At 41.4% G+C, this 22345-nt stretch overlaps 1 protein-coding gene across 2 annotated transcripts in view; it reads right to left on the bottom strand.

The window, feature by feature from the left end:
• The window catches only part of TNIK (TRAF2 and NCK interacting kinase), a 391580-nt gene that overhangs the window by 72803 nt on the left and 296432 nt on the right, over positions 1–22345 (bottom strand). For both annotated transcript variants that reach the window (XM_058556353.1, XM_058556354.1), the window contains exons 13-14: positions 11370–11480; positions 9209–9397 (exon numbers count right to left, since the gene is read on the bottom strand). In XM_058556353.1, the coding sequence (XP_058412336.1) occupies positions 9209–9397; positions 11370–11480 (300 nt within the window). The remainder of the gene's footprint in view (positions 1–9208; positions 9398–11369; positions 11481–22345) is intronic.

Below are 22345 nucleotides of genomic sequence, written 5' to 3'. Positions count from 1 at the left end.
GGGACAGGGAGGGGAAGAACATGGGAGGGCTGACAAGAGGATGAAGCTGAGAGCACTAACCCTCCAATTCTTCACATGCCCTACTGATAGGCAAGTGGGTGTTTCAGGAGCTCGCTTAACAAGCATGGCCTGTCTTAAACAGACTTCCTGTATCATTTTCTTTTTCTCTCTTTAGGGCCCTTTCTTTTCACTTGTCTCTGCCTGCCCCCTAAAATACATCACCCCTCCTCATTCCTTCCATTTCCAGCTTAGATTCCATTGCCTCACTCTCCCCTTGCTCCTCCCTGTTTCTCCACAAGTGGCCTTCATTCTTGCTTCCTCCCTCTTCTCTCTCTCCTCCAACCCTCTCTCCTTTCTGGCCATTTCATTTTCTTGTCATTCCCTTTCTTGCAGAGTCTCTCTTAGCCCCAAGCAGATAGCTGATCAGAAGCGTGTCACAGGAAAGGCTCACAGTACCAGGGAATGCCCTTTTCACAGGTAAAAATTACCCTTAGTACATGTTTGCAGCAGACAGACTATCATGGAGGATATTTTTAAAGGAAAATTTAGATAAACAAGACATAAACTGCAAGACATGATTTATCTTTGACAGCTTCAAGAGGTCTAGGACTTTTCTTCCAGATCCATCGTGTCCTGTCCTTTATTTCTTTAGGGTAAATTTGACAGCTGTACTTTGCAAACCTACCAGGGCAATGAATCCCACTCTGATGACTCTTCAGTATAAGCCTTAACTCTCTTCTGCTGACTCACCATCTGAGTGTTCCAAGAGCCGGTTACAGAATCCACATGCGGGTCCTCAAGACATATTTGCATGCAGCAGCTCAGAGTCTTTATTCATTTTACTGCCTGATTTGAAATAAAAATTCAAAAGAGCCATTCTTTCCCATCCTCCCTATCCCATTTTGAATCTCTTTAGAGGCAGACTCAGTCTCACATACAGGATAAGTCGGTTTTTTAAACTCTCATATTAACTGCAAACATTTTAACGTGTTAAGATATGCTACAGAATAGAAAACCACCCCCCTGCCTCTACTTTGGGATAATTTGAACATCTCTTCCCCCACCATGGCTGTGCAGGGTACATACAATTAGCATCCAGTTGACACTGGTTTTGAAATTCCATGTCCCAGAAGCTTACTATATACCAAATAAGATTAGCTGCAAAAAGCTAGGAATATAAACCAGAACATGTATACTTTGTGTGTGTCTGTGTGCAAAGTATTACATCAGCAATTATTTGGCTATTGCACCGAGCAAAAGAAAAAAACAAAGCCAGCTTCAAGATAAGACCATAAAGAAGAGGAAGTCCCACAAAACAGCAATAGATAAACTGAGAGCAAGGCATGCAATGCATTGCTTTTCCAAATACTAGACTCTTTGAAAAGAAGATGACTATTTCCAGACCACTGGAATTAGTCAAATATTAGCTATTTTCTTATTACTAGGAAAGATCATTAATAGATAAATCACAAGTACAAGCACCCCTCACTATCTGAATTCCCACCATCCAACCATTGCTGTCTGAGCTCAGGAACCCAAGAGATTCAAACACATTTTCAGATTAAATACCTGGCTATCCCCTTATTACCCGACTATAGCCAATTGTTACCAGACATTCAGGAACCAAACATACTCAGAGAGTGAACAATACTTGTCATGATTATTTTTTTAACTGTAAAATATACTCAGTATTTTTTGTTGTTGTTGTTGAGGAAGATTGGCCCTGAGCTAACATCCGCCACCAATCTTCTTCCTTTTTTTGCTTGAGGAATATTAGCCCTGAGCTAGTATCTGTGCCCATCTTCCTCTACTTTATATGTGGGTTGCCACCACAGCATGGCTGATGAGTGATGTAGGTCCACACCTGGGATCCGAACTCACTAACCTGGGCTGCCGAAGCGGAGCATGCAGAACCCAATCACTATGCCACGTGGCTGGCCCCTTATACTCAGTTTTAAACACACATTTAGAGAAAGCACATTAAAAACAACAGTCCAAAGTCTGCTCATAGAGACTCCATCTTGAGCAAAGAAACCACTTTTGAGATAAAGAATTCTTTTGGCAAGTGCCAGCAGCAAGGCTCCAATAAAGGAAGCATTCTTGCTTCTAATAGGACCACAGGCCACACAGGCCCTAGAGCTGTCACTGGAAATGAACAGGGCAGAAAGCAGTGTACTGATTTTCATAGGAAATTAATGGGTTTGATTAGTTGTATATAGATATTACTAATGTACTTCTACTAAAATTTCCTGAACCTTCTTTCAGTTAGTTTATAGGCTAAATCCTACCATTAGTATATTTCAGTTTGTACTATTCTAAAATATACAATATAATCAATCTATTGTTACACTTTGCAAATTATTTCAGGATGATCCAATGAGGTGAAATTTCCTGGGTGGGAGTTTATCCAAAGAAATTTGAAAATCTATGAGAATGGTGTAACAATGAGGCATCTAGCTACACATTTTATCTCTAGAAAACCTTGTCCCAAAATCTTTAGGAAGATAATGCTGCCCATTGCTTTTGCAGCAAAGGAACAGCATGAGTATTGGAGCAAAGATGTCAAATCAAACATCCCAATAACAGTTTCAGATGCACAGAAGGGAAGCTGGATAGTGTGTCTAGAAGCAGGCCCCTTCCGATTATTTGGATACTGGGCAAAGACCTTTCTCTTGATTCATCACATCTTTTGTGTACTAACTGAACAGGAGATAGGTATGTGAATAAAAAATAAATAAAAGTGTGTTTTCTCCCCCAAGAATAAGGATATATGTGATTAAAAACTGGGGTACAGTCAAGATATGTTTCAATCTGCCTTGTGTGATACTCAAAAAAAAATCTATTAGCTGAGCCTCTGGTCTAACCTCTTGCTGCCAAGAAAATGTAAAATACCAGAGGTACTACCAAAAAAGAGTGTTCTAGTAGCATGGGACATAGTGTCAAGGTGTCAGAGCATAACAACAAAAGATACCTGTTACAAAGAATTTCATAGTTGAAGGGATTCTCAATGAATATAGAGAACAAGATTAGGAGAGCTTGATCAGTTTACCATAAAAGCCATATTTTTCTTATTAAAAGGATTGTTTTAACATCAAAACTAAAATAACTTTGGAGAGGTTTGGATCACCTCTGTAGAAATGCTATACTATTTATTATAGCATTATAAGGAGAAAGAAAGAATAACTGTGGTCTCAGAAATAAAATTCTGCTCCAGGCAGGCTGTGCTGTCCATTGGGTACGCTAAGAGTGATGTCTAAGGCCTCTGAGATGTATAAAGGCTACCCAAATACAGAAGACCTGAAAATAAAATTGTTGATTACAAGATTTCAAAGAATTTTTCAAAAGAAATAAAAATATGTTTAAACATATACAAAAGGAAATATTATATCAATGTCAACTGCTAAATTGTTTCATGCATTTGAAAACAATTTATAGCTTACAATGTCTGACTTTGCAATAATGAATGATACTTGCTGAGAGAGAATTTCAAAACAAAATTACAGAAGTAATTTTTAAAATGTTGATAGCAAAAATGTATTTGCTGTGTAATATGGGTGAATTTTAATAATATTTTATATGATTTAGGATCCATGGGTTCTATGAAGGTCTTAAAAGGCCTTACTTAAGAACTAATACTTGGTGACTTGAACACAATTGTATGGGAATTCCTTTTTTTCCAACTGAACACAACAGTTTGATTTTTTGTCCTTACTGGCAATGTTGGAGAAAGAGAAAGAAGTCAACAAGTAACTTTTAAGTGCTCCATAGATTCTTTGACCCTGTACTCCCTGGTCACATAAAGAGTTGAGTCATACCATCCTTTGGAAAAACCACAGGGTTGGATAGTTACTGAGCAAGACTGGGGATATTCCTTCTCTGAGGCACCTTTGAGGACAGGGGAGATGCTGCTTCATGTGAAATGCTTGAAATGCAGTCTCATCTGAAGACAAGAGCCTGGACTACTTTTCCAAGATCTACTCCTAACCAATGATTCCAGAGAAAAGTATAAATCCTCAAGCTAATGGAGCACATAACTTAAAAGTAATGAGGCAAATCTTTAGCAAGCTGGGATGGGAAATGAAGAAGTGTGCATCTATCACTGGGGAGGGCTGGGTGGAGGAGAGGGGAGATGCTCGTGAATCGCTTATGTGAAATCCAAACCAGAAACAACAGAAGCAAAACGCTTATTCCTTCTGGGCAACAATGGCCTTGAAAACAAAATATGACTATGTTGACTACTGTATCTCATTTGCATTTGTCAGTGCTACAGTTTCAATGGCACATTCACATATACGATTGCCCAGGATCCTCCCAACTGGGAGGCAAGAAGAGCAGATAGGGAGGCTGCGCCTCAGGAAAGCTATGAGACTTATCCCAGGTCACACAGCCAGGAAGTGGAAGAACCTGAACTCAAACTCCTTACTACTCCTTCCAGGTCTCTCTTACGCTAAATCTTGAGAGATAAGGACAAACTGAGGAAAGATGGGAGCAGAGCTGTAAACTCTCTCAATGGTAATTTGGGACCTCATATATAAAATAATTTATATAAAAAGAAAAAAACAACACATCAGTGTATAGCAGAGAAAACCAAGTGCAGAAGGAGTTCTTATGTACAGGGATTTCAAAGTGCAGTGGGTTGATAGGATATAAAGAGATATCTTGGCCTATTATTTGCCAAATAAAACCATAGCCAGATGACTGGCACGCATCACAGAGAAAGAACATGATGGAGTGTTAAAAAAAAATTGAAATACAATCTCATGCAATCCTCACGTACACAGAGCATTCTGTCACTGCTGTGTGCTGGTGAAAATTTTAAAAAAGTATGTGTCAGGTGCGGGGAGGCACACACAGTTACTGCCAGGCCCAGACAATCACATGCCATTATAAGGAACAGGAATCTGTCCCATTATAAGAAAAAGGCATTATAATAAAAGGAAACTATCTTTCAAAAAGGGACAGTGTAAGAAAACCCTTCAAACAGAACAAATCTCCCTTCCATCCCAATCCAGAAATGTGAGAGAATTTGAAGGGGGTGAGGATGCCCCTACCCCTCCTTTTTTTTTTGTGAGGAAGATCAGCCCTGAGCTAACATCCGTGCTAATCCTCCTGTTTTTGCTGAGGAAGACCGGCCCTGAGCTAACATCTATTGCCAATCCTCCTCCTTTTTTGTTTTTTCCCCCAAAGCCCCAGTAGATAGTTGTATGTCATAGTTGCACATCCTTCTAGTTGCTGTATGTGGGACGCCGCCTCAGCATGGCCGGAGAAGCAGTGTGTCGGTGCACGCCCAGGATCTGAACCCGGGCTGCCAGTAGCAGAGCACGCGCACTTAACCGCTAAGCCACGGGGCCGGCCCCCCCTTACCCTTCCTTTTAATAGACACATTCATGTTCCTTTCTGGCTGACATCTGAAAATCAAAGTCAATGTGACATTCAGAACAGATAGAATATTCAGTAAAAGGAGAGAGGGAAGAGCTCAACAAGATTTGCAAATGATCGAGTATTTTCATTTGTTCTTATTGCATCCAACAAATTAATGAGAAAGGTAATGAGAAATGCGATGATGATTTATGTTTTACAAAGTGAAGCAACAAAAACACAGAGGATGAAGCATTATAACAACATTACATTGCTAATGAAAAACTGTCGATTTGGAATAAGGAAGAGAAATAAGTGGATGGAAAAGTAATCAAAGAAGGAAAAACCATCTTGATGAGAAGGTATAGAACTGAGTTAGAAAACAAATATGGAGCAGATTACAGAAGAGGCTGCAGTGGGTAGAGGATGGCATATGTGACAAAAGAGCCTAGCCCTATACCACAGGAGACCGTGGCATGGGCAGAGCTGCCGTCCCATTCCTGGCAAGGATACATTCAAATTTATATGCTGGCAGAGGATGCATTTGGAAAAGAAAATGGTATCTTTTATTCTACCTCCAAGAGTGAGTTTAACCCAGCATCTTTTTATCGGTTGATAACTAAATAACTAACATACTGCTGAGCTAGAAATTGTGTCCCTATCTAAAGTCTTGAAATGTATTTTACTGTTTGTCTACTTTCAGCCCCACCTACCTCCCTACTATAAGAAAAGAAACCTGTAAATAATGCTCTAGAAGAAAAGTTCATACATTGCTGTTGAGAAGCATTAAAAGATCAAGATAAGGATCCTCACATTCACTTTTAGTCCCATTTTAAGAAGTGGGTGTTAAGAAAATGATGAATCAGGGGGGAGGGAGGAGGGTGAAAGGGATAATTTGGTACATGTGTGTGGTGATGGGTTGTAATTAGTATTTTGGTGGTGAACATGATGTAATCTATGCAGAAATAGAAGTACAATGATGTACACCTGAAATTTTTACAATGTTATAAACCAATGTTACTGCAATAAACAAAAAATTAAAAAAATAAATAAATAAATAAAAACAAAAAACAAAAAAAAGAAAATGATGAATCAAACCAAGGCAGACAATTATTTGTTCTTATTTATACATCAGTCACTCCAATCCCAAATTTAGCACTGTCATCCATTCTATCAACTAAATGTTTCATCTTTCTTCTAAAATATGAACACCTACTCTAAGACGTGGGAACTGTTTCATGAATAGATTGAGGGTTAGTTGGAAGCTGGATAATGTTAACCACACCCAGGAGGATAGGAATAAATATGAAATCCCAAAAGAATGTTTCCACATACGGCTAGGAGTGCATGAAGCCCAAAGGAAGAGCATGAGCTGCTAGGAAGCCAGCAACCTTGTAAGATGTCACCCACCAGAGGTGACTTATGATGGCCAGGGAACCTCACATCTGGAGTGCTTCATGACACAGCCATGTTGTTTGCACACCCAACTGCTAGGTTTCTTTTAGTACTGGGAGCCTGGCCAGGAAGCATAGGGGAATCGGGAGGTCTAGAAAACTGCTTTGATGACATCTGCAAAGATTTGCCCCCAGGAATGCCATGGCTTCTGAAAGCTCGAGAACTGTGAACTACTTCTGTAAAGGGAGGACAGGCCAGGAAACTTAGTGATGAGGACAGATAGTAACTAGGTAACAATGAGGTCAAAGTGGTTAAGTTCAAATCAGAACATACTGGGTACAGGCTGAAGGAGGGAAGTGGAAACTGCTCCAGGCTTTTTCCCCTTTTTTGGTACATTTGTGCATGAGGGAGCTGCATAGGGGAAAGAAGGAGTTCTGGGATGCTTTGCAAAGAATCACAGTCTTCTCCAATGGGATCTGTAGGTGTCCCTCTTCTAAACTCATGCTTGGGGCTAGGAACACTGAGGGCCATGTGGTAATGCATCAAAGAGAGGTCATTTAGCAATGCAGCACATCTTAGAGGAGTCAAGGTACTTGTAACGATGCATGAATTCAGGCCCCTCGTGCCCAGGTCCACACGAGTCTCTAAGGCCCTCCTTACTTGTAGTAATGGACAACTTGGGGCTTGTCACTTTGGAGATGTTGAGAGAAGACACACAAATGACCTTAGATCCTAACTCTCGAGTTGGGCTACATCCTCGGGAGCAAGATGGCTTTGGAGATCTCACTGTGGTCCTTGAGGCTTCCTGAGGCTCCAGTTGTTCTTCAAGACCAAGTCTAACAGGACAAGCGGATCCATCTTTCTTCCATGAGTGATGCTCAAACAGGAGTCCTGATCTCGAATCATTAATTTCTGCAGATGCTACTGGTATTAGCTTAGTAGAGGCTAGTTTTTCAGCTTTCTGAATACCTGCCATGATCAGGAGCTGTGTCTGGCTTAACTGAGAGTTTCAATTTGGCATGGCTAGAAAATGATTTAGCAGTGGAGGAAGGTGGCACATCTCTGCCAGCCAGGACGCATGTTAGCTGCTGTTTAACAGCATAGAGATTCTGCTTAGCTGGAAGAACAGGTGGGTTATTAAGGGGCTGATGCTGTACCTGGGAGTAGGATCACAAATTTGAATGACTGATCTAAGAGAAAGAGGCAGCTGTTACAGACATAGGTAAATACAAATCATTTACACACTCTAAGGGAAAGTGATCAAAAACATTCTTTACATCAAATAGCATGATTTTCTCTACAGATTTAGTTTTTCAAGTTTTAAAAGAAAAAGTTATTATTTTTGTAAAAACAGTACATGATCATTATAAAAGATTTAAACCATATGTAAAAGTACACAAAAGTTTAAAGAAAAAACCCTGCAGTTTTTACTTTCCATAAACAACCATCATTAACATTAGGACAACATCATTTCAAGCATTTTCTATACGTACGTAAGATAGAATGAAAAAATAAAAAATTTTTTTATAAAAATAGGATCTTAGGTAAGAAATCTGGTTCTGGTAAAACTGTAGTCTAGATAACTTGAAATAAGCTCTAGCTATAAATACCTGAAGATACTAGAACAAAATACAAAAAAACACAAACATCCTTTTAAATGACTAGCTATGCTCACAAGAAAATAAAGGAATCAGTAGGTGCCACAAATAACGACAGAACTAAAAACCAGGGTGTTACACACATGAGCTGACACAGTGACTCCTGGAAGGGTTGTTGATTTTGGCTGGAGTTATTACTGTGATTGTTTGCTTTATCCATTTGGTTATCGCCCTTTTTTCCTACCATGCAGTTTTTAATTAGATTTTTAAAATAGCTCATCACAGAGACAAGTTTCTGAAAATCCTTCATTAGTCTAATAGTTGAACAAATGAAGGACTATTACTTTGGAAGTATTTGTGAAAGAAATACAAATGACCTCTGACCCTGGAAGTGAATACCACAACCACAAGTGTGAGGCCAACTATGTATCCACTGGTACCACAAAAGATCAAGGGAGTGTTAGCAACAATGCTAATGATCAGTTTCAAGGTCTAGGTATGGAGAGGAAATGATTCTACCTAGAATTCCTTAAGTCCTAAATCATATTCTTCCATGGAAAAGTCACTAAAAATCCTCATGCCACAAACTTCACTGGACTTCTATAAGGAAAAGGATTTTTCTATTTCCTGTTGCTTACAAAAGTGCACTGCATCCATGAAGATATAGGGGAAAAAAAAAAAAAAAACCAACCCACAAATGGATTAAGGTACCTTGCCAAAAGCAAAGTATGTGCATCTTATGATGAACTGATTTTAAACTTGGTAGCACTAGTTTAACTCGCTGCTTCTACAGGATGAACTCCTGAGAGCCAATCGCCTGGCCCACAGGGCATGGCTGCACTTGCTTGCTTACTTACCTCCTTGGCCCACGCTGGTTTCTCACTGGGACTCATCCCTTCTTTGTAATGGTACAGTGGCTTCTTCTCCACAGGCCTCTGTTCCTGCCGCTGATGCTGAAGGGAAACCAAGTAGTCTCTCTCTTGCTTTAGCTGTCTCTGTAGTCTTTCTGCTTGTCTCTGTTCTTCCAATTGTTTGCGCTTATATTCCTGTCCAGATCAGGAAAGAAGAGCAAAGAAAAGGCCAAATCACCACACAGAAACCACTGGCCACTTCCAGTAAAGCATGCAATGGAGCCGAAGGAGATGATCTCAAAGAGCCTTAATGCGAACAGAACCACAGGAGAACGTCAGGATGTGCCATAGAGGTAAGCTACAGCCTCAGGTTAGCATCTACACAGAATGTGGCATTTAATGAAAACACTACTGCTTTAATGGCAGTCCCTACAGAACACCACCCATTGCAAAGTGACTTGTCCCTGATGAATTGCAACCAAGAGAGTGGCAATAATGAGGACATTTGGATGGTCAGCACACAACCCCTGTCAGGAGCCATCCACGTCCTGATTGAGTAATTAACCATTCAAACATGTACAGTTAGGTACAAAACTAAATTAGTAGCTAAAGACATTGCCTAAATCATCTTTTGTTTAACAAAATTTGGACCAACAAAGGCCATTAGCAAGCTTATGTACAGGCTAAAAAAGTATCATAGTGCCACTGAATAAAAAGTTCATTTAAAAAAAAGATACACCAAGAAGCTCATTTCGAGAGCAGTGTAAGAGTAATAAAAAAGTACTTCAAGTGGAAGCTGCGTGAGCAGGGAACACAAAATGTTCCCATCGTAAGGGTAAAACTAATAGCTTGCAAATGAAATATGACTGCAGAGCTGAGTGGGTTCTTATGGAAGAGGTGCATTTGGCTATGATTGTGTTCCAGCATGTTGCAAATGACCTCAAAAATTACTCTGCAATAAACACAGTGGGTCTCAAAAACAGTCTGAACTTATAATAAGGCTGGATTCATGTTAAAGTTTCACAAGTAAATGGAGTTAATAAAGAATGCATAACCAGTGTCTTAAATGTATTAAGACTCAGCAAACTGGGTCAGGAAATGTATTAAGTTTCTATGAGATTTTAGAGGTCAATGAGGCTTGGAGGATCCCCTCTTCTGGACAGGCACATTAGGAGGTCACACACACACACGATGAACACAGAGCAGGTCAGCTGGCTCGTGGCTTTCCCATTACCAGAAGTAGAGCTTGTTCATGCAGTAGCTGCTGCTGCAAGATCTCTAACTGTCTCTGCTCCTCCTCTAACTGTCGCCTGATGTACTCCTGGAGAGGTAGGCAGCAGAGAATTCAGAGGAAAACAAAGAGAGAAAGAGAAAGAGAAAGAACCGGTAATTTCAAAGGTGACAAGAGCTGCCAAGTAAAGTGTGCAAGGAAGGAGGGAAAAAACACCCAGACACCTCCTCACAAAACAGGAAAAGTATGCCACACCGAAGCCAAAGCATTTCAATGCAGTCAAAAGCACAAGCCCTCTAGCTGCAACAGCTGACTGAGATGGCCCAGTGCTTTGCTGTTACTATTTGGTTTTAACAAACCCAGCTACATTTTAAAGCTTTTCATTACAGGTTCCCTCTGTATGGGCTACTCGGAATTAACAATGCTATAAAGTTCAGAGGCTCCTGTGCAAGCAGCAGGGATAAAATAATTGTTGAATGCCATCATGCACAGTCTTTGTAACGGAATCATCCTGCAGAGTTTCACTGTGCTGTCAGAATGTGATCCTAACCAAGAGAGAGAGGAGCCTGCATCAACAGCTCAAAGTCATGGGGACCAGAGATGGCATGAGTAGAAAAGCTCTTCTGAAGCAATGAAAGAGAAGGACTCGTTTATCATGCTTCAGTGCTACCTTAAAAGTAGATACCCAGGGCTGGGAGAATCAGAAGATCAAGGTAAGCCAGGGGACTCTGGCCTGGGTAGGGAGCAAGGTTGAATGAGTGGGCATTGCCAAGGTTGTGCATTTGACCTCTTGAATAGGTGAGAATAGCTGCTTGAGAAAAAGTAAAAACCTGCTTAAACTGAGCAGTCCTAAGAGAAGGTGACCCACAACCCAGAGACGCTGGTGCTGGAGTTCACACCGGGACCATCTGTGGGGCTCCCTGGTCCCAGCTGTACCTGCTCATGCTCCGCGCGCCTCCTCTCCTCCTCCCGGCGCATCTGCTCCTCGTAGTGCCGGCGCTGCTCCCGCTCCTGCTGCTTCCGCAGCTCCTTCTCTCTCCTTTGTTGCTGTGGGGCAACAAGCAGACAACCATGAAGGAACAGGGTCTGGTGGGGGGTGTCGGGAAATCAGCAGGGAGAGCTGCAGAACCGCGGACTTGAGGTCTTAACAGAGATGCCCACAGAGAGCCCGAAGGCTCTTTCTCTCCTGTGCTATTGGGAGACACACTGGGGAGGACGGGGTGATAGACAGCAATTCAGTGTCATAAAGAACAACCTTCCATTTACCATGCAAGTAGACTCTCCAGGTTTATACATCTCCCAAGAAGTTTCCATTAAGTGTATTCTCCCAATTGGCTGATGGGGGTTTTCAAATCAGGAGTAGGAAACACTAGTGTATAATAAGTAACTTATTATTTATCATCAAACTGTTTATGAGATTCTATAGGTTTTAAAGCACATTCACAATGCTCATGTCATTCAATCTTTTTGACACCACATAGGGCAAACATTTGGTAGATAGAAAAGGCAAAAACCAGAGAAGTGAAGTGATGTATTCAAGGCCATACAGTAATTAATGGCTGAGGGTGCAACAGAATTTACTGACTCCCACCCAGTCCACTACCCTTTCTGATATACCATGCTGCTGTTATTTTCTGGAGTATTCAATGTAAGTGTCAGTTTCAACTTCTTGCTCAAGTAGACCCTTAGGCTCAGGAACCATCATCATCATCTCATACAATTACTATGTCTCTGATGCTGGACAGTGTGGTAAGCACCTTTCATGCTTTACCTCATTTAATCTTCACAAAAATGTTCTGAGGTAGATATTATTATTACCCCCATTTTATTTATTTATTTATTTATTTATTTATTTATTTATTTATTTATGGTGAGGAAGATTAGCCCTAAGCTAACATCTGTTGCCAATCCTCCTCTTTTCACTGAGGAAGATTGGCCCTGGGCTAACGTCTGTGCCCATCTTCCTCTACTTTATATGTAGGATGCCTGCCACAGCATGGCTTGATAAGTGGTGCGCAGGTCCACGCCCAGGATCTAAACCTGTGTACCCCAGGCTGCCGAAGCAGAGCACACGAAGTTAACCACTACGCCACCGGGCCAGCCCCTACTATCCCCCATTTTATATGAGAAAACTGAGGCACAGAGAGATTAACTAATTGTTCAAGGTCATGCCCACATTCAAGGTCAAACCCAGTAAGTGGCAGAGCTTGATTTCAAAGCCAAGCAATGTGACTCCAATCTGAGCTCAATCATTACAGAGGATGAAGAGGTGACAGGAGTGACAGAAAGATCACAAATTAGTCTGGCTCTTCACTATACCCTCAGGAAAGGAGAATATGTTAGCAGCAGTTACAGGAGTGAATGTTTCTCAAGTAGGGATAGTGCCGTTCCCAATCCCTGGAGCACGTGGATACGTGGGGGCATGTGGGAGCTCTTTCAGTTGTCCCAATGACGGGGGGACAGGACTGGCATTTAGCCCGGGGGCCCAGGGAAGCTAAACATCCTGCAATGCTCAGGATACTCATACACTACGAAGTATTTTCCCATACCACCTGCTAGTAGTGCCCCTTTTGAGAAATGTCGCAGGCCCTTTGTGTCTGAGCCTGGTACTGGCATTGGGATTTCTTCTTCCTCAAATACGAGATTTGGAGGGGACATATCAGGGGGTCCATTCCCTTGTAATATTCTCAATAACACTTCACTGCCTGGCTGAGGAAGCATGAGTTACTCAAAATAGAATGGATTGAGACTGTATCACACTGACAAGCTAGCTCTACACAACCAGGGAAACAGCTTTCTAGTACAAAAGCTCTCTGTCACAGCCCCAGCTAAAGCAACCACAGACATTCAAACTCCAAAGAAGCCTATGAATGAGGAGGCCTTCCTGACGTGCCTCCTGCTCACAATCCTCGGATCTGCTGTCTTCCAATAACCTCTGAACCCTGGGAGATAAGCTGCATCTTTTGAGCCTCAACATCTATCACTTCTAGATCAACAGTTATTTGTCCGCCTTAGATTGTAGGCCATGGGGAGCCACTGGAGGACTGTCTGCAGTCAAATATCATGACCACATTTGCATTTTCAAGATGCCTCCTAACAGCCATGGCAGGAGGCAAGACGAGAAGCTGAAACACAGTGTGAGGCCATTCTACGGATCCGGGCAGAAAATGACAGAGCATCGATGAGTGAAGCAAAGGCAGTTGGAGAGTCCATATTCATAATCCCTGGTAAGGATGGAGACGCAGCCAAAAGGAAGAAAGACTAAAAACTATTCAGATTTCTAGTCATTCTAACAGGACTGGAGTGGACGCCAACTTACAAGTAGAAATTAGAATTAGGCCAGATAAAATTGGCAAAATTTGGTGACTATCGGGTTTGTGGGGGTGAGTGAAGTTCTAGGCCAAGGAGCATGGCAGATGGTACAATACAGCGGCAGAAAAGCAGGTTTAGGGAAGGGAACGAGGGGTGTTGACGGATAGGGGCAAGTTAAGTTCCAGACATGCAATTATTTGTTTTACAGAAAAATAATACAGGAAGAAGTGAGTAGCAAACATCATGGGAACCGACTAAATAATTTGGATTACAAAACCAAAACAGAGAGATTTCTAACATTCAACCAACATGAATCAAGGCCAGCACACAGAATAAAAGAATTATGTGTACAGATCTGGCTCCTGGCAGGAAATAGCCCTAATTTAGCTAACATTTCAAACTTTTTACTCCCACCATTGGTCTCTTTCTTCAGAAAAAAAAAAAATAATCAAAGCTTTTGGAGACTTAGCTGATTTTTATGTGAAAAATTTGTACATTTTCAACCCCTTTGCCAGGAATCAATGCTGTTTTATAATTACATGCCACTCAGGTCCCTGAGCAAGGTGTACACAGTATTGATTGCAACTCAAGAGGTTCTGGGCTTCCCAAGTACTCTGTAGTTTCTGAGAAAGACACTCAAAAGTGACTAATAATTAATAATGATCTCAACTCAGATAAGCTGCCAGTAACTCACGGAGGCATCTGCCAGGGCTTTGGTTCCTGTGGTGAGGTTGGAAAAATAAGTCACTTCCCCAACCTTCTGAGGGCACCTTGCCAATTTCCAGCTGCTATGTCTCAATGTTAATGCCTTTCCCAGAAAAACGTTTGCTCTCTCTCCTCCTGGGTGTGGGGCTGTTTGAGGGGCCATATCAAAACATGTCAGAGAAAGACCATGTCCCTGGCTTCAAGCGCACACCTTTACAAAGCTCTGATGACTCTTGCTGGAAGCAGCTCTTTGAAAGCAAGGCCTGTGCTTGAGTGCCGCTGGACCCGCAGACCCTCACGTGGGGCCTGATACCTGGCAGGTGCACAAAGACTTTTTGAACTGAACTGAACAAGAAACCTGGGGCAAAAGAAGAGAATACAGTATCCTCTTAAATTTCTTTGGGGGCATTTCCCTCCCATCAATGCTTATAGTTTATATCACACTGTACCTGGTATTATGGTTATCTGAGTATGTCTTACCTACTCTGCAATCTAGGCTGAAAGCTATTTGTGGGCACGGTCTTTGTTCCACTCCAGTTTTTATCTCCCACTATCTTCTACATAGGGCCTGATACCACTGATATTTGTTGCACTTAATACCGTAAATTGTGAAGCAAGAGAAGAGGAGAAAGCCTGGCAGAGCCTCAGACCACCCCTCACCCTTCTATGCCCTTCTCAGACAGCCCTTCCAGGCCAGAATATTCTTTTATGCTGAGCATAGACAAGGACTGAGAATGTTTTTCTAAACAGAGCCACCTATGGTGGGCACTGGCATAGTACCTATTTGCCATCTTAGAGAAAGGCAGGAAAATAAAATAAGGGAATGAGTCTAAGCTGGAAGGAGTAGAAAAGGGCAGAATGAAACAGTATTTCTAAATTTCATTCAAATTATGCATCAAGATCACAGTGGTTTTGCTGTCAAAAAAGAATGGCTTAAACCAACCACTTTGAAACTCTTGGCAGATGCCCCACCTATATTGAACTGCCTAGAAATGTATTTTCATCCACATTTTCTTGGAGGCATCTCCAAAAGTTATCACTTAAAATTAGACATTCAGTGGGTTCTTATATGTTTCTTAATTTTTTTTCCCAGTTGGGGGATGATTGATAATACACACTCTGAAAGTTTTCCAGACTGAAGTCATTGCTGCCTTGCTCTATGGAGTAGGTCACCAGGGTCTTCTTGTCCCCTTTGCCTTCTGCTGGTGTTCCCAAAGAATGATTTTTTTAGGACAGTTTTGATTCTCCCCATGGGTGTTCCCCTCAGGCCACCTCCAGGCAGAGGTTGAGTGGCTGTACTTTCAAGTATATGAACTGGCTAGTTAATTTTAATGAGGAAATAATCCTATTCCCCTGCTCAGGGGACCCTCAAAGGTTATACATTTATCCCAAATTGACTACGCAGAATTTTGGTTCTTTAAATTCTCCCAAGAGAATATCACCTTAACCCTTAAATATTCAATTCTTATTAAGGTCAGAAGAAATAATGCCTCATGGGTATTCATCACAAAGGCTGTGGAGTTGATCTTTCTTCCTTTTGTTTCTTTAAGCGTTCTTGGTAGATTAAGTTTAACCAGCAGGAAGATGTGGACTGTACCATGGTGCTCTGGCTCTTGTAGAAGTGACTTTGATGAACTATTAGGCCACAAATTGCATTTTACAATGTTATCAGAACAGCTGAATAAAGCCAACCACTGTGTTTATGGTAGGAATATCACCTCAGACCTTATTCATAGAACTCTCAACCACTAACAGGCAGGGGTGCAGGTTTTCAATGATCTCAGAAAGCTGGCCTGAGTGATGTGTTTATTTTATCTGATGGACAACAAGAACCTTGAACCATTCGAGTTTGCCTCTTTTCTTAGTTGCTAGGACTCTCAGAGCCACACTGGCGGCCCGCCTCGGCCACCTGCACCTAGACACCATGTTATGCAGGCCTTCTGTGAATTGACCCTACCCTGGCTTCATCTTGTGTTTTTCTTCTACTTTATAGTCCCTTGTACTTTATTTTCTCATTTACTTTACTTTCAGTTACTGTATAAATCTTTGTAAGCCACCTTAAGTCTTCTTTGTGGAATGAAAAAAAGTCATAAAGAAGGGTATACATAACAAACAAATGAACAACAAGTATTGACCCTCCATATCTTATGAGATCTCAAAATCTCCCTTGGAAAGATCAAAATGGAGATAAGTGAGAAACTGTAGACGTGTCATTTGACTCGTTGTTTATGAAGATGCTGCCACTGATTATGTCACCTAAGCATGTGGTTAAAGTTATTTGTGCAGCAGTGGGGATCACGCTGCTCTGAGCCTGCCACGCCCTCTCACTAGAGAGCTGGTAAAGTGAGCGATGGTAACACACACAGAACTCACTGGGGAACTGGCGAGAGAAGTCAAGATGGCAGCGTAAGCAGACTCTGAACTCACCTCCTACCGCCAACACAGCCAATTGACAACTACTCGTGGAAAAATTACTCCTGAGACAGAACTGAAAACTGGATAAGAGGAACTCCTGCAACAAAGGACAATCCTAATTGAGGTGGAAGAGGCAGAAACTCCGTTCTGGAGAGGAAAAACGCCACCTTCACAAGCCGCAGTGCCTCACAGCCGCCCGGGAGCAGCCCACAGGTATGCAGCCCTCCCTGGAAGAGTGGGGCCCTGAGCCGGGGAGCACACCCGCTGTGGGCATTTTGTGGACCCAGCACAATCGAGACACATGGCACAATATCTGACTTTGCCTGCTACTAAAACATTGGGGAGTACCCCCAGAAAAGCTGGTTCACAAAGAAATTTAAACCGGCTCTTAAAGGGCCCACGTGCAAACTCACCCGTTTCAGAAAGCAACCTAAAATCAACAGAAAGAAAAGTGCACAGTGCTTTGGTGAAAAAAGACTCACCTGATAGGCTCTGAGTGCATTGCAGTGAGAGGTGAGACTTCTCCAGGGACTGGGACATTGGCGGTGGCCATTGTTGTGGCCTGGTGTGGGCGTGCTGACACAGACATTGGAGTTCTCCCTGGGGCCTGCTAGCCCAGGTCTGCCCCACCCACTAGAGCACCGATTTAATCCAGCTCAGCCAGGACAGGCAGCCCACCCTAGAGCCTGGCCCCACCCAACAACAAGCCCTCAGGCAACTTGTGGTCCTGCACAGATTGGTGACTGGATTCTCTGCAGCCTGGTAACTGAGCCCACTTCAGTGGGGCAGGGCGTGCACAAGGAGCGGGTGGAGAATGTGGGGCGGTGATGGAGTGTGTGGGGCTCCAGCTTTGGAGAGACTGGGTCCATTTCAGGAGGTCGGGGCGCGCACACGGGGCAGGACTGTGTTGACTGTGTGTGTGGATCTGTGGGCTGCAGGGCTTGTCAGCTGCAGAAGACTTGTGCTTCTCAAAAACCTACACAGGGGGTTTGCCCCACCTTCCAAAGCCTAAAACAATTGGGTGCTCCCGTGCCTGAGGCCAGCCCCACCCAGCTGCAATCCTCAGAGAGCTGACAAGAGACCTAAAGGCTGGAGGCTTATAGCATTTGTAAGCCCCTGAGCCTAACAACCTGCCACACTGGGGGCCTACTCACTTAAAAGAAATACTGAAACACAAATGTGGTATTAGAACTTGCAGCCAACTGTGCTGGGGCTCCCCACACCTGATAAAGAGACTAAAGGGCCCACAGCAACTACAAGCAGCTGAGCATTACAACAGCTGGCCAGGAGCATAACTCAGCCTCCCTGGGCGCCTACAGGGAGAGCAAACACGCCACAACAGAAGGACACATGTAGCCCACATAGGGGTCACCCCTGGACATTGAGAACTGAGGGAAGCACACTGCAGGCCTCCTAAGGCATCACTTATATAAGGTCACCTATCCAAGAACAGGAGACATAGCTGACCTACCTAATACGTAGACAAAAGCACAGGGAAAGAGGCAAAATGAGGAGGCAAAGGAATACATTCCAAGTAAGGGAACAGGACAAAACCCCAGAAAAGGAACTAAGTGAAACAGAAATGAGCAACCTACCAGACAGAGAGTTCAAACAAAGAGTGTTAAGGATGCTCACTGATCTGGGGAGAAGAATAGATGAACTCAGTGAGAATGTCAACAAAGAAATGGAAGATATAAAAAAGAACCAATCAGAAATGAAGAATACAATACTGGAAATGAAAAATTCACTAGAGGGACTCAAAAGCAGAGTAGAGGATACAGAAGAACGGAACTGCGAGCTGGACGAAAGACTAGAAGAAATTACCCAAGCTAACAGGTAAAAGAGAAAAGAATTAAGAAGAGTGAGGACAGTCTAAGGGACCCCTGGGACAACATCAAGCACAGTAACATCCATGTTATAGGTGTCCCAAAAGGCGAAGAGTGAGACGAAGGGGCAGAGAATCTATTTCAAGAAATAATACATGAAAACTTCCCTAACCTAAAGAAGGAAACAGACATCCAGGTACAGGAAACACAGAAAGCACCAAACAAGATAAGTCTTGGTGTGTCACACCAAGACACATCATAATCAAAATGTCCAGAATTAAAGATAAAGAGAGAATCCTAAAAGCAGCAAGAGAAAGACAAGTTACATACAAAGGAAACCCCATAAGGCTATCAGCTGACTTCTCAGCAGAAACCTTACAGGCTAGAAGAGAATGGCACCATATATTTAAAGTGCTAGAAGGAAAAACTTACAGCCAAGAATACTCTGCCCAGCAAGGTTATCATTCAAAATGGAAGGAGAGATCAAAAATTTCCCAGACAAGCAAAAATTAAAGGAGTTTGTCACCAAGAAACCAGTGCTACAAGAAATGTTAAAGGGACTGATTTAAGGGGAAAAAAGAAGACCACAAATAGGAAAAATTATCTATTTCCATGATAAGAGGGTAATGGATACAAATGCACAAAAAAGAGGTTAAATATGATATCAAGAACATAAAATGAGGGAGGAGGGGAGTTAAAGAGTAGAGCTTTCAGACAGAGGTCAAACTAAAGAGACCATCAATTCTGTACAGAAGGAGAAAGGAACAGAGAAGGACTACTAAAACACTGAGAAAAAAAAAAGTTAAAAAATGGCAGTAAGTACACATTTATCAATAGCTACTTTAAACATCAATGGACTAAATGCTCCAATTAAAAGGCATAGGGTGGCTGATTGGATAAAACAACAAGACCCATATATATGCTGCATACAAGAGACACACTTCAGACCTAAAGACACTCACAAACGGAAAGTGAAGGGATAGAAAAAGATACTCCACGCAAATGGCAATGAAAAGAAAGCTGGGGTAGCAATACTCATATCAGACAAAATAGACTTTAAAACAAAAACTGTAAAGAGAGACAAAAAAGGCCATTACATAATGATCAAGGAAACAATCCAACAAGAGGATATAACACTTGTAAATATCTACGCACCCAATGTAGGTGCACCTAAATATATAAAGCAATTATTAACAGACATAAAAACAGAAATAGACAGTAACACAATAATAGTAGGGGACTTTAACACTCCACTTACACCAACGGATAGATCATCCAAACAGAAGATCAATAAGGAAACACTAGCCTTAAATGACACACTAGAACAGATGGACCTAGATATATACAGAGCATTCCATCTAAAAACTGAAGAATACACATTCTTTTCAAATGCACATGGAACATTCTCCAGGATTGATCACATATTAGGCCACAAAACAAGTCTCCATAAATTTAAGAAGATTGAAATAATACCAAGCATCTTTTCTGACCACAACGGTATGAAACTAGAAATCAACTATAGGAAGAAAATCAGAAAAGCCACAAATACGTGGAGTTTAAACAAAATGCTACTGAACAACGATTGGGTCAAGGAAGAAATCAAAGGAGAAATCAAAAAATACCTGGAGACAAATGAAAATGAAAATACGACACGCCAGAATTTATGGGATACAGCAAAAGCGGTTCTAAGAGGGAAGTTTATAGCAATACAGGCCTATCTCAACAAACAAGAAAAATCTCAAACAATCTAACAATGCACCTAAAGGAACTGGAAAAAGAAGAACAAACAAAGCCCAAAATCAGTAGAAGAAGGGAAATAATAAAAATCAGAGCAGAAATAAATGAAATAGAGACTAAAAAAACAATAGAAAAAATTAATAAAACCAAGAGCTGGTTCTTTGAAAAGATCAACAAAATTGACAAACCTTTAGCTAGACTCACCAAGAAAAAAAGAGAGAAGGCACAAATAAGTAAAATCAGAAACGAAAGAGGAGAAATTACAACAGACACCTCAGAAATACAAAAGATTATAAGAGAATACTATGAAAAGCTATATGCCAACCAATTCGACAATCTGGAAGAAATGGATAAATTCTTAGAATCATACAACCTTCCAAAACTGGATCAAGAAGAAATAGAGAATTTGAATAGACCAATCACCAGTAAGGAGATGGAAACAGTAATCAAAAACCTCCCCAAAAACAAAAGTCCAGGACCAGACGGCTTCCCTGGTGAATTCTACCCAACATTCAAAGAAGACTTAATACCTATCCTTCTCAAACTCTTCCAAAAAATTGAGGAGGGGGGAAGCTCCCTAACTCATTCTACGAAGCCAACATTACCCTGATACCAAAAGCAGACAAGGACAACACAAAAAAAGAAAATTACAGGCCAATATCACTGATGAACATCGATGCAAAAATCCTCAACAAAATACTAGCAAATCGCATACAACAATACATTAAAAAGACTATACACCATGATCAAGTGGGATTTATTCCAGGTATGAAGGGATGGTTCAACATTCGCAAATCAATCAACGTAATACACCACATTAATAAAATGAAGAATAAAAATCACCTGATCATCTCAATAGATGCAGAGAAAGCATTTGACAAGATACAGCATCCATTTATGATAAAAAGTCTGAATAAAATGGGTATAGAAGGAAAGTACCTCAACATAATAAAGGCCATATATGACAAACCCACAGCTAATATCATCCTCAATGGTGAAAAACTGAAAGCTATCCCTCTAAGAACAGGAACCAGACAAGGATGCCCACTGTCACCACTCCTATTTAACATAGTACTGGAAGTCCTAGCCAGAGCAATCAGGCAAGAAAACGAAATAAAAGGGATCCAAATTGGAAAGGAAGAAGTGAAACTCACACTATTTGCAGATGACATGATTTTATATATAGAAAACCCTAAAGAATCCACCAAAAAACTTTTAGAAGTAATAAATGAATACGGTAAAGTTGCAGGATACAAAATCAACATACAAAAATCAGTGGCATTTCTATACACTAACAACAAAGTAGCAGAAAGAGAAATTAAGAATACAATCCCATTTACAATTGCAACAAAAAGAATAAAATACCTAGGAATAAACTTAACCAAAGATGTGAATCATCTGTACACCGAAAACTATAAAACATTGCTGAAAGAAATTGAAGAAGGCACAAAGAAATGGCAAGATATTCCATGCTCTTGGATTGGAAGAATTAACATAGTTAAGATGTCCATATTTCCTAAAGCAATCTATAGATTCAATGCAATCCCTATCAAAGTTCTAATAACGTTTTTCACAGAAATAAAACAAAGAATCCTAAAATTTATATGGAACAACAAAAGACCCCGAATAGCTAAAGGAATCCTGAGAATAAAGAACAAAGCTGGAAGTATCACAGTCCCTGATTTCAAAATGTACTACAAAGCTAGAGTAACCAAAACAGCATGGTACTGGCACAAAAACAGACACACAGATCAATGGAATAGAATTGAAAGCCCAGAAATAAACCCACACATCTATGGACAGCTAATCGTCGACAAAGGAGCCAAGAACATACAATGGAGAAAAGAAAGTCTCTTCAACAAATGGTGTTGGGAAAACTGGATAGCCACATGCAAAAAAATGAAGGTAAACCCTTAC

Source organism: Diceros bicornis, chromosome 15 (genome assembly GCF_020826845.1).
Source record: "Diceros bicornis minor isolate mBicDic1 chromosome 15, mDicBic1.mat.cur, whole genome shotgun sequence".
In the NCBI taxonomy this organism is placed as follows: Eukaryota; Metazoa; Chordata; class Mammalia; order Perissodactyla; family Rhinocerotidae; genus Diceros; species Diceros bicornis.
Note: the sequence above shows the minus strand (reverse complement) of the source record. Positions and strands in the feature narration are given on the sequence as shown.